Source organism: Melospiza melodia, chromosome 6, assembly GCF_035770615.1.
Source record: "Melospiza melodia melodia isolate bMelMel2 chromosome 6, bMelMel2.pri, whole genome shotgun sequence".
In the NCBI taxonomy this organism is placed as follows: domain Eukaryota; kingdom Metazoa; phylum Chordata; class Aves; order Passeriformes; family Passerellidae; genus Melospiza; species Melospiza melodia.
Window position 1 is genome coordinate 71,808,518 of NC_086199.1, and position 12,018 is coordinate 71,820,535.

The 12,018-nt window shown below is 42.3% G+C and overlaps 1 protein-coding gene across 1 annotated transcript in view; it reads right to left on the reverse strand.

Moving 5' to 3' along the window:
• Positions 1-485: 485 nt before the first annotated feature.
• The window catches only part of RPAP1 (RNA polymerase II associated protein 1), a 38,714-nt gene continuing 27,181 nt past the window's right edge, over positions 486-12,018 (reverse strand). Inside the window, exons 18-25 of the mRNA XM_063159054.1 lie at positions 10,745-10,854; positions 8,709-8,904; positions 7,640-7,789; positions 7,060-7,202; positions 5,069-5,873; positions 4,149-4,325; positions 3,410-3,466; positions 486-2,656 (exon numbers count right to left, since the gene is read on the reverse strand). Coding sequence (XP_063015124.1) covers positions 2,501-2,656; positions 3,410-3,466; positions 4,149-4,325; positions 5,069-5,873; positions 7,060-7,202; positions 7,640-7,789; positions 8,709-8,904; positions 10,745-10,854 — 1,794 coding nt within the window. The 3' untranslated portion in view covers positions 486-2,500. The remainder of the gene's footprint in view (positions 2,657-3,409; positions 3,467-4,148; positions 4,326-5,068; positions 5,874-7,059; positions 7,203-7,639; positions 7,790-8,708; positions 8,905-10,744; positions 10,855-12,018) is intronic.

A 12,018-nucleotide genomic window follows, 5' to 3' on the forward strand; every position in this document is an offset into this window, starting at 1 on the left:
CTAGATAAAACAATGCCCTCTAGCGTTCTGTGGAGAAATCCCATACAAAATTGCTGAAAGCCTTAAAAAAATTAATGTACCATCTCAAGTGACAGTCAATGTTTTGAAAGCACACAGCACATGTGCAGCATCCTTGGAATTTTCTGTGTACCACTGTGCCTGCAGAAATATTTGGGATCCATTCTTTACCTTCTCTCCACTGCTGATACTTGCATCATAACTTCAAATACCATCTGTGGGCAGTCCTCCCACCTGGGGCACATGTCAAATCACACCATGCCACGCTGCACCTTCCCCAAGCACACACAGGATTTGATACAATGTGTTACAGACCCACCAGATAAGCAGGATGGAATTTTTGGCTTGAGGAACTTTCTTACAGAGCTCCAAAGTTTAGGAGAACTCTTTAAGGCAGCAGCTGTCCCAATATATTGATAAACTGCAAAAGAGAACTATCCAAATTCAAGAAAGACTCAAACAAAGTATTCTCAAAGTTTAAAAACACTCCTGTAGAGCTATCAAAATATTTATTTACATCCTGTACACATTACAAAATTTAATTTTGCATCCCACAAAGGACTGGAAGGGATTTTATAACTGATGGTCTGAAAAGCAAAAGGTGAAGTCCTTGAAGAAGGCTGCTCTTAAATGGGCAGCTAGGAGTCCTTCAATTTTACCATCCATTGCTCAGAAAGACAACTGCTGGGCTCTTACCATCTAGACAGATTAAAACTTGAATGACTTTGATTAAACTTTTAATCACATCAAATACTTTTAAAATAATTAACAACAATAAAAAAATCCTGTTAGACCACTGTGGTTTTGTTATTTTACATGACACTGAACTGCTGCAGATAGAAAGCATGGATCAAAAGGGAGGACAAAAAAAAAGAAAAAAAAGAGACTGGAAAGAAACAGCAGTTCTGTCCATTTCCCATCTGTAATACAGGGAAAAAAAGATGAAACTGGCTATTTTCTGGCAACCTAAGGAAGAGGACTGGTACACTTAGAAAACTGCCAATACAAAGACAGTATCAGTCACAAATGCCCTAAGCTCTATATGATTATGCAGGCATTTGAGGAGCCAGCAACACTTGACTGTCAGGTGAAAGAAAGATACTGTATTATGGTTGGACACAAGGTCTTTTCTTTTCCAAACTCAATGATTCTTTGATTCTATTAAGTTGGAATTTGTTTCTTGTACGAACAGTTTCAGTCACAGTGGCCCTATTAACAGTGATTCTCACTCCTGCTGGGACATTCCCTGGAGCAAGGTTAATACAGGCCTGGTTTCTTCAGAGGGAAGCCAGCTTGGCCTGTTTCATAGGTAAAGACAGAGGCTGAGCTCTTCAGACCAGGTATCACCCTGCACCTTCCAGAGGAACTTATTCATAAAAACAAAACATCAGAAATATCTTTAAAAAGTTTTGCTCATAAAAGTCAAGTTCTGCAAACAAAAGCCTGCCAGAGTGACCAAGCAAAAATATAAAGAAAACACCCAGTGAGAGCATACACCTAGAGGAAATTCTGGACCTGATGTGGCACTTGTAGTGAGCCTTTTAGGGCTCTGTATTTGCAGCCCTTGAGTCCGAGGCTGCAATTCAGAATTTGGACGTAGAAGTGGGATCAAATTAGACATTTTTAAAATTAGGTTTGAGCTAGGAAACTCCACGTCAAAATTTAAATTGCATTCTTCTCAGACGGCAACCAATACATATTCTAACTAAAGCAGATTTTTTTATTTTTTTTCTCTAATGAGAGGTGGCTACTGCCAAGCATTCTGGCCTGCAAAAAAACCTTATTTTTGATCTTGTTATACATGTAACCAAATTAAGAGAGAAAAGAAAGCAGTTTAGAGACCATCTGAAAGATAGCCAAGGGAGAATATTCAGTGTTTGTACCACTGCACTAGGAACTCCTGTTTCTTAGAGGTCTGACACAATACATCTGTGTTACTGAGCATATGCACAGAACACTACCTTGGAGAAACTGCTTGTATGTGCATGCTAAAAAAAACCTCTCAGGATCAGATTCCTCCCTGTCACACTGTCATTCTGTTTGCAGAGAGTAGTGTGAGAAAAGGACCATTCAAAATCCAAGGTACAAAAAAAGCAATGAAGGGATCTGGGGAAAACAGACATTATCTTGAGAACCCAGTTTCCAGCCTGAGTGGACAAAACAGCTTTTCCAGTTCCTTCAGTTTATTCAGCAGTCCAATGCCTTTCAGACACATTCTCACCTCCTCTGGGAAGAAGGAGAACAACTTGAAGGAAAATGCTCCAACATCCATCACAGAGAGGTCACACACACGCTGGCATATCTTGACAGCATGTATGTTCTGCAGGGATGGGAGCATTTTACTAGTGCCTCACTAGGCAAAGATGCCACGAGCGTCCAGGTAAAACACTAAAACCATCTGAACTGAAAGTAGTTTCATCAGTGAAGTATAATTGAGCTTTTCCATTCTTCACCTTGGCCCTCTTCTTGCTGAAGTGCTTTGCTATGAGTCTAGCACTGGTGCATTCTCTGTAATTTCTTTCTGTGTCACTTTCTGCAGGTACCTCAGTCGCATGGGAGGGAGCTGCTCATAAAGGTCAAATCCCAAAGGACTCTCTGCATTCACCAGTCTGTAGTACAGCAGGTGCTTTTTCAAGGTCTGAAAAATGAAACAGAAAGGTATCTAATCTTTTCCACCATCTCCAACACAACACAGCAAATCTGCAAATAGCATAATTCCATCATGCCCAAGATATTTAATTACATCATCTTCAATAGAAGAGTTGTAAAAGGCAAGTTTATCTCACTAAAATTCACTTTTTTTTGCATGAGATTTCCTCTTCTAAACACAACTTCATTTTCTTCTCAACAGCCCCTCACAATGACTTCTTGCCAGAAACCGAAGTGGATTTTTGAGTGTCATCTAATAATTTACCCTGGACACAAATCGCAGAGGGCCAAATGACCCAGCTCTGTCCCACAAAGGATAGATTTTGGCAAGCTCCTTGAAAAAAGAGAAACTTTACATCTGTCCTGTTCTTTTCAGGGGAAGCATCCAACTAAGAGTTAAGAAAGATCACTGCTGGCCACCTATTCATAACTGTGCTACAATCATCCCTCTAATATCTCCAGCTATCCAGATATAAAGCTGCTTGGAGAAGAGGCAAGGAAATACAGTACAGGAGATTCATATAGTTTGCAGCAGTCTCAGTGTTTTGAGGTCAATTACTACAAGAACCAGTTAAGCGTATTTACAGATATTCCAGGCCAAAATCCTATTGCTAATCTCCTCTCATTGTCAAATTAGCAACATAATTAAACACAAATTTCAAAGCCAAATATAAGTCTGTAAGAGTAACACATATGGAAAACTTAATTCCCAGCAGTACAAGCTGAATCTTACAAATCCTACCTCATCCACCAACAGCCACGTCTTCCGCAGCATGCTTTTCCGAGCAGCATCTGTCTCCTGGGAACAAAACACACACGTACTTTCCTTAATATGGTGCAGTAACACCTTTGCCCAGGGGCATACAGCACTCCAGGATGACTTGTTCATTATAATGATGAGCAGCTTGTTCCAGCAGAAAGTGCCTGAGATGTCTTATCACTTAAATCCTGCCTCTCTGCTCCTTTCCCTGATCTGAATCTCAGCTGACTTCTCAACCTTCAGGATGAATTGCAGATCAGAGGTGAAGTCTTGTGAATAGCACAGCTATTCACTGACAGAGGCCTCAAGGCCATAGGAGGGCTTCTGCTTGGTTACTTAGGCAAAGTCAAAGAAAAGACTTTGCACCTTAAGACTGCTAAGGTGGAGGCCAAATCTATTACAAGCTCTCTCTGTGTGATCACCTTTCTTATTCTTTCTGCTTATTCTTCCCCCTACACCACAGAACACATAATTGCTGACCTCAAAGTTTTAAGTAGGACTAGCTACCATTAATGCAAATACATTAGGACATAATGAACAAATGCTGCTGCCTTGTATGTGGATCCTCAAATAGCTGATGAGTCCTCAACATATTTGCTTACAATCTTTGTTTTCAAGTCCCAAAGGTCAGTGATTCATTGCAAGGCACACTGGACTTACAGGGAGAGCAGATGCAAAACCCAAAGACTGCAGCCCTGAAGCTCTGCTATCCATTACCCACCTGTGTTGTGCTTTCTTGGGAGAAAATGAAACTGTTCACATGAGCCACGGCCACCAGGTACAGAACAGGGCACCAGGTGTGGCGCAGCGCACCAGTGACCAGCGTTCGGAAGTAGAGTCGCAGGAGGTTCAGATTATCCTCAGGAGGGGAAGTGTAGCGCTCAAGAGGCACAGGAAACTGCAACAAACCCATCCAGAGGGAACATTACAATTTTTGTCAGGGTCTAAGTGGTGAGAGGAAGTTAATGACTTCTTGAGCCCTTCCTTGTGCATGCCCCCCTGTAACGCGATGTTACCCCAGTGGCATGACCCCCATTTGCAGCAGAGCTGCTACGGCCCACCCTGACTGATGTGACGTGCCTTGACAAAGTCTTGTCAAGACCTCTTCAACTTTATGGAGAGCTGTTTTACTGGTCCTATCACTGCAGCTGATTTTTGGCACAGATAAGATGAGCACTTATAAAGAGTAAGAAGTATTTTTGACAGCACAGCTAAATTCTATCCCTTGCGCTCTGCTCATTCAAAAGAAACGTAGTCCTACACTTGACAGATCAAATTTTCTTGCTGTTACTCAGCAGAGCACAACTCCAGGATAACTGTATGTGGAAAGATGGTTGAGAGGGAAAATGACTATTTGTCTATGCATGGACAAGGAAAAAGTTCTCACCAAGGTGTGAAAATACTTATTTAAGGGAAAGGTAATTGCTAGCACAACACAGGGTGCGACCAGCCCTTCTATAAATCAGAAGGTTCTCAATGGTTAATCCAAGCAAGGTTTGGGACAGTTTCCAGTGAAGACTGAGCAATTTCACAGCTCCTGTCCTCCACATATCCACACAAATCAAGGTTGGAGAATCACAGGCAAGAGTGCAGTAACACAGAAATACACAGTGACAGGCAATTACCATAAGCCAGGATTACCTGCTGTAACGGCACTCCCAGCGCCCGCAGGATATTTGTGTGCTCCCCAAAAACAGAGAGACGCAGATGAACACTGAAACGCTTCTGTAGAGGTAGAAGAACAAAGACTCCAAAGAGTGGATCTCCAAAGGAGACGCCCTCAAATTGCTCCAGGAGACTTATATAGAGATCATGGAAGGATGCCAAACCAGGGAGAGGAGCATCCAGGTTCAGAGAGTCCAGGACCTTGGGTTGGCAATACACAGAGAGAAGGGCAGCTGTGTAGCGGTGGACTGGTGCTTCTAGAAAGAGGTCACTGCCAGTGAGGAAGACACACATAAGCCGTGCAAGTTTGGCAGCAGTTGGGATGCTCTGGAGGATTTTAGAACGCCAGGTTTCCAGCAACAAGACCCACTGCAGGTTCCAGGTCACAGTGTTGATGAGATCAAGTGGGAGAGAGTTCAGTATGGCCCCACGTGTCTCTGCATTAGTCACTTTGTTGTAGAGGCTGATAAGTGGAAAGAATGGCCAGTCTGAAGGCAGGATGGGCCCTTTGACCTCAGGAAGCAGCATTGACTGGATGAGGTAATTCTGCCCTTGGTAGGATGCCTGAGAACGCATAAGGGTGGGCTGCAAGTGGACAAAGTGGGAGAGGTAGCAGGAACGAATGGAAGGCAGATTCTGGTATGCTTCTCTCAGCAGGGCACCACGAGTAACCCTTGGAAGAAATGCTGCTGCAGAGCCAGGCTGTGCCAGTTTGGCACTGGTGCCCAGATGCAGAATATCAGAGAAGTCAGCTGCTTCTGGCCCACCAGCTTTCCCTTCACTGTAAGGTAAAGACAACAGTTTAAGAAACAAACAAACAAACAAAACCTGAAATGCCAAACAAACAACATATCATATTTATTCACCTCTACAGTCTTCCTGGAACAGGAAGAGTAGTACAGGCAGTACAGTACAGTACTTTCTACATCATTGAGCTATTCTAATACAGAGGGCCTGTAAAGCATCAGCTACCTTGGTATTTAGACAGAACTCACAGAACTACATTTGAAGTCAGCAACACTGAGGCTGTGCCATGAAAACCCTCCACACAATGCCAGTCTAGTGCAGAGCCTGAAAGCCCTGTTCAGAGAGGCAGCCTACTTATCAACGTGGACATGAGAGTGCTGAGATAAAATACTGCATATCAGATACGGCCTACACAAACCAGTAAGACAATTCTCAAAACAGAACTTTGCAGCTGACAGTGGCAAGGTCAGGGGAGCCATACAGACTGATAGAAACTGTGCATGTGGAGGGTGTTTGTCAAAACCATATGCCATAATCTCAGACCAAAGACCCACCATTTTGTTGACCCAACAAAAAAAAACCAAAACATCACCACACAAACAAATCTACTAAAAAATTTTCCTTCTTTCTGAAAAAACAAAGTACCTCCTTGCAGCACCTTGGTTCAACCTCCTACAGGGATACACCATGGCTAATTTAAAACAGTTTGAGATGAACAAGATAAACTGCTACCATCTCATTGCCCAGATATGAGAGGATTCATATTTGAGATGCTCATAAGTTCTTCCAGTGTAAAGTGGAATACATGGCATTTGTCACATCAGCAAACTGTATTATTTCGAGTGCGAGGAAGATTCATTGAGCTTTTAGGCTATGTCAAATTCTCATTTATTTTCTAGACTCCCGATTCTCAGGATGGAAGATGCTAGGCCTTAGGGAGGATCAGTTCTATCAGGAATCACACAGCCTTGTCACTGAGGAAATCAAAAGAAACTGGTCACGTTTCTCAACAGTGCTTCATCAGAGAAAAATACGCAACCACTGTGCTTGCCTGATTAGAAGGCTCCATGCCAGAAGAATAAGCCAGTAAATAAAATTTAACTACAGGCCCCATTTAAGGCCAAAAATTACGACAAAATTCCTATGCCAATGTATTTTTCCCATTTTCCCCATGTTTTCCCATGTACCAGACTAGAAAAAGGAAAAAATGCAAAGCTTACGGAAGAAACTCTGGATTAAAGGCAAGATCCAGTAGGACCTCATGAGCCAGATGCTCACTCCCTGGCAACAAACGGCTTAGCAATGCCATGGCAACACAGTGATGGAGTGAGGCATGCTGGGCATAGTCCGGACAAGTGCCTGCCTGTACAGGAAAGAAAACAACAGATAAAAGCATTTGTCAACAAGACAATCAACACGGACAGGAGGGTCAAACAAGACACAGATCTTGCAAAGTGAAAGATTGAGGCAGACTGCAAGAGCTGGCAGCATTCATACCAAGAGATATTTCTGCTTCCTCTGACTGCCTTAGATAGTCAGATTTTTTTAGCAACACAGTTGAAAACTTTGTTCTTATTTTATCTCAAAGAAAGGCAAAAATATAATTTTTCCATCCAAAGTATTTTGGAACTAAATTCCCACATCAGTAACTGGAAAGATGTTATTTGCCAATGGGTCATAGAAGTCAGCAGAAGAACTGCCAGACCTAAGTCAGATACAAGAAAGAACAGGGACATGAAGACCAGCTGCCAGTGAAGTCAGTTCCTTGGGGGAAAGAAATGAAAGGACTGATAACGATACCATTTTCCGAGCCAACGCTAACACAAAGTACTGCAGGTGATGTTCATGGCGCAGGATCCACGCAGATGAGGGAGTCACAGAGGGAGGTCCAGTCTGCCAGCTTTGATGAAGATAATCCTTCAAGCCTCTGAAGCCCAGCACAGAGCTGTACTATAAAGGAATCACAAGTGGTGACAAATAATATTAAGACTGTTTGTGTTTGGAGGAAAGCAAAACACAACCCTATCCAAGGCCCTCCCCTACCTCCTCTCACATGACAATTCCTGTTGGCTACTCCAAAAGCCATATTTAAAAATAGCCTAATAAACATCTGCTTTTCTTCCTCAGGTGATGGATGCTCACCTGCATCCATCGTGACCATCCCCATCACAGACAATCAACAGTCACTGCCGACATTTTCTGTAATGTTCTGTAAGGCAGAAATCTGGCCAGGGGCTTAAAATGTTTTTTCCTCATCTGGCCAGATATCTCCACCAGTAGTCAATCAGCTAATTCAACACAAGGTCACACAGGAAGGCTTTGAGAAAGCTTATGCTACATATTCCATCTTTCTAGAGCTCAGACATTTGTTCTTTAGAGTCTGAAACCTTCCATGACTCACTCATTCTAAAAATTCAGAACAAACCAAAGTAGGAAGGACCTTCTTCAGTAGCACTCATTCTCTTTAATATTACCCCATTTTTCTTTGTCATATATGCTTCAACCATGCTTTTTCTCCACTGACACTCAAGTTTTATATTTTGCTTAGCCAAACAGCAGCTATTCAACTCTTCTCAACATTCATTATAAATACATCCTTTAAGCATCACCTGCTCTGTAATTCCAGCTTCCTGGTGTCAACTGAAATTGGAATTCAAAGACATTTTTCTGATCCTCATCCCATTTGTTCTGAAAGTCAGGCTGTTTCTCTCTATAATACTTTAGTATTTTTAAAATAAAAATGCACAACAATTTGCTTTTAACAGTCCTTCTAACATCTCTTTTATGCCTGGGAAGGTACAAATACTAACCTCTCTCACAAGTTTATCATCATTCACCTAGAATTTGCAGTGAAAAGGTTTATTCTCACCTTGCTGGTCAGGCCCTTGTGAATGTGAGTGATGTTATTGATGAGAAATAAGAGGGCAGTGAGGAAGGGGAAAGGTGACTTGGAGCCAACAAGGCTCAAAGGAGGTTTGCCTCCAGTGCAGCTCAGAGATGCAATGCTGCCGACAGATTCCGGTGCCGGGGAACAGGACAGAGGGTTGCACAAAGCAGAACATGGCCTGTGTGAAGAAATAAAGACAGAGGGGTTAGGTCAAAAGCATTCATAGTGCTGAGGAATTATCTTGTTGAAATGTTGTTATCTATCTGAACTGTACCACACATTGCAGTAAAATGGAAACCCTGAAGACAGTGAAAGCAAAAAGCCAGTGTCTCAGCTGGTACACCAAGCACTACTGCCATACAAGCTAATGCCAGGGATTTGTCAGGAACTCTCCAGCTAAATTGGTCATGATGAGCAGAAATACTGATGCAGTGACGCATCTCTGATGTCAAATACACTGAAGTGTTGGACCTTCAATTTAAAAAAATACACTGTTCCCCACATACATACGCACACCAGGCTAATAAGGCTGCCCACCCACTCGAGACATTTCAATAATAAACTTGTAGGCAACACCAAAAAGCCAGCTTATATCTAAAACTGACTTTGCAAAAATGCTGCCCTTTATGTACTAATGAAATGCATATTTTTAAACTGCATTCAGAAAGAACATAGCTTTAATGTACATGGACATGACTGTGCAGACCACTACTGGCGTGTGTGTTCCCTGCAGGTGAAACTACAAATTCCCACACCAGCAGTGCTTGCAGGCCCAGAGCAGATACATCATGTCTATATAGGTAAGACTGCCACAAAGAAGAATGATCACAAGCAAGCTGCTGAATGGTAATGGGGTGATAGGGCAAACCCTGCCAAAGATCCATATCATTACTCTATGGCAGAAAACTAATTGCTTAAATGCATTGCTGTTTCTACCACTGGTATTACATGTAGGAGATGGATAAACACATGTGAGGCTCACAAAGTACCCTGAACTCCTAGACTTAAACTGCCCGGAAAGTTTAAGACAAAATTGTTAAAATATTTGGGCAGAGATCAGCTGACTCTGTTTTTTACCAGCCAGTATTAACAGCAAGAATTCTTGTGGATGAGATTTTATAGCCTGACCAAATCCACTGTCTTCAGACTGCCACGATAGGCAGAAAAGGGTCTAATGAGTGCTCTTGTGTTGGAAACTCTGATGCAAAGAGCTTCAGAGCTCAGTTCCAGTCAAGAAAGAACATGGGTCAAACTGCTTGGCGGCCATTCAAATACCACTTGAAAACAAAAGTTTCAAGTGCCTTTTATATCAGATGTTGTCAGAGGCAGAGGGATGCCTCTCTGACTGCAAGTCAGGCCTTGCAGACTCCTCAGTCCAAAAGATTAGCTACAGCCTAGTAAGGAGGCTCCCTCTACAGCAAAGACAGAATATCTGCAGCGCTTAACTGTTCCCAGAGCCAGAGTTTATGTTATCCAAATGTCTGCAAGAACAGTTTGGTGTCTGTTCTTGCACTTCCCTGCCGGGGTTTTCAAAGCCCTAGTGAAGCTCTGCAGAAGCCTGAAGATTTCAATCTAGTAAATTCTTTCATATAAGCAGCACCACACAGAGCACATGAACAGTATATGAACACACTCACCTCGTCATGTAAGAGCAACTCAACTAATTCTACTTGTGCTATTTTTTTTAGACCAGTAAACCAAAGAAGAATCAAAACCAAGAGTGACTAAAATAATCTGAAATTGATATGAAAACCCCAGCTACATGGCAAAGCAGAGATACAGCAGCATCAGTAGAAAAGGAGGAGCTGCAAACCTCTGCAGCCATCATGCCTTTTCTGTGAGGGGTGAGAGGACAAAGCAGGGTGTAGACACAGCCCTACTGCACTCCAATTCCCATACCTGGGGCATTTTGCACAGGGAAAAGAGGAGAGAGAGGAGAGAGCTGTCACACAGTACAGTACAGAAATGGGGCTCCTTTAGCTTCTGACAAGAGTATCTTAGCAGTGGAATGGTTTTACCTGAGCAAGTCCCACATGCTGTCTATTGCTGGCTGGCTGAGAAGGGGCTGCAGCACCTCTGATGTCAAACGTTCCAGTTCCTCTAAGCAGTCAACTGGATTGACTGATGGCTGTAAAATACATGGAGAATGACAGGAAAAGAGAGTGAATGACCATAACATCCAGTGATAGCAAAAAGACAGACTGATTTATTTACCTCCTCTATTATCTTTTTGCCAGACCCCATCACCTACAGAGTGGTACTGCTCTAGGTTAGAGCTGGCCTCACTGCTCATAGTGTGGAAGCTGAGAGCTGGCACCTCAAGGTGTTCTCACACTCAAGTATTAAAGTGCATCCCAGAAATTCTTAATTGGCTGGAAGTAAGATATGGGATCCTTGGAATCAAGATTCACTAAATGAAAAGTTAGGTAGACCCTCCTCTCCCTACCATCTACATGTTTCTATTAAAACTGAAGATGACACAAAGGTGATCAGAAGTACCTTGAGAAATCTGAGCAGCAACACGAGGGTCTCCACAAAAAACAAAACAAAACAAAAAATCAGCAGCATAAAGTGTGATTGACCTACCCATCAAAGTATGACTGTGGATGAACACTGCACAGACGAGGAACTGTGGCTTTTAGAGAATCACCCAAATTCTTCTGACCCTAGTAAGCAATATTCCAGGTTGAAGGAACATGCTGGCAAATTTTAACACTTTTTATCTTCATTAGAATGCTGCTCTGGGATACAGAAATATTCATTTCCATTACATAAAATCTGATTTTACCCCAGGTGAAATTCGCCTCCAGAAATCAGTTAAACTTTTGTGAAGATGTTAACCTTAGTTTTTAACAGTCTAACAAAAATATTACGAGAAGGTCCCAGCATACACTAATCTAATTACTATACAAGTTGATTTTTTTTTTTTTGCACTAATCTATTCAAATACGCTACGTACAATTTCTTTTTTAATCAGCTAACTAGAGGTAGATGACTGAACTTCTCCTGAAGTGGAATTCAAAAACCCAGCACAATTCAATGACTGAAGAAATTGTTTCCTCAGTCACTCTTCTGGGATATCTGTAGAGGTTAAAAAGGAACATTAAACTCTTGGCTGTCCTGGTTTGCAATGCTCAGGATGTTACCACAGCCTGTAAAATATACCAACCTTCAGGACCCTGAAGACATCTTTGACAGACACTGGCAGTTTCCACCCCAGCCATAACTAATAAACTTAGCTGCTTTTGGCAAGTTTCAGAGGAGTTGCACCAGTGTGAATAACTACAGCCAT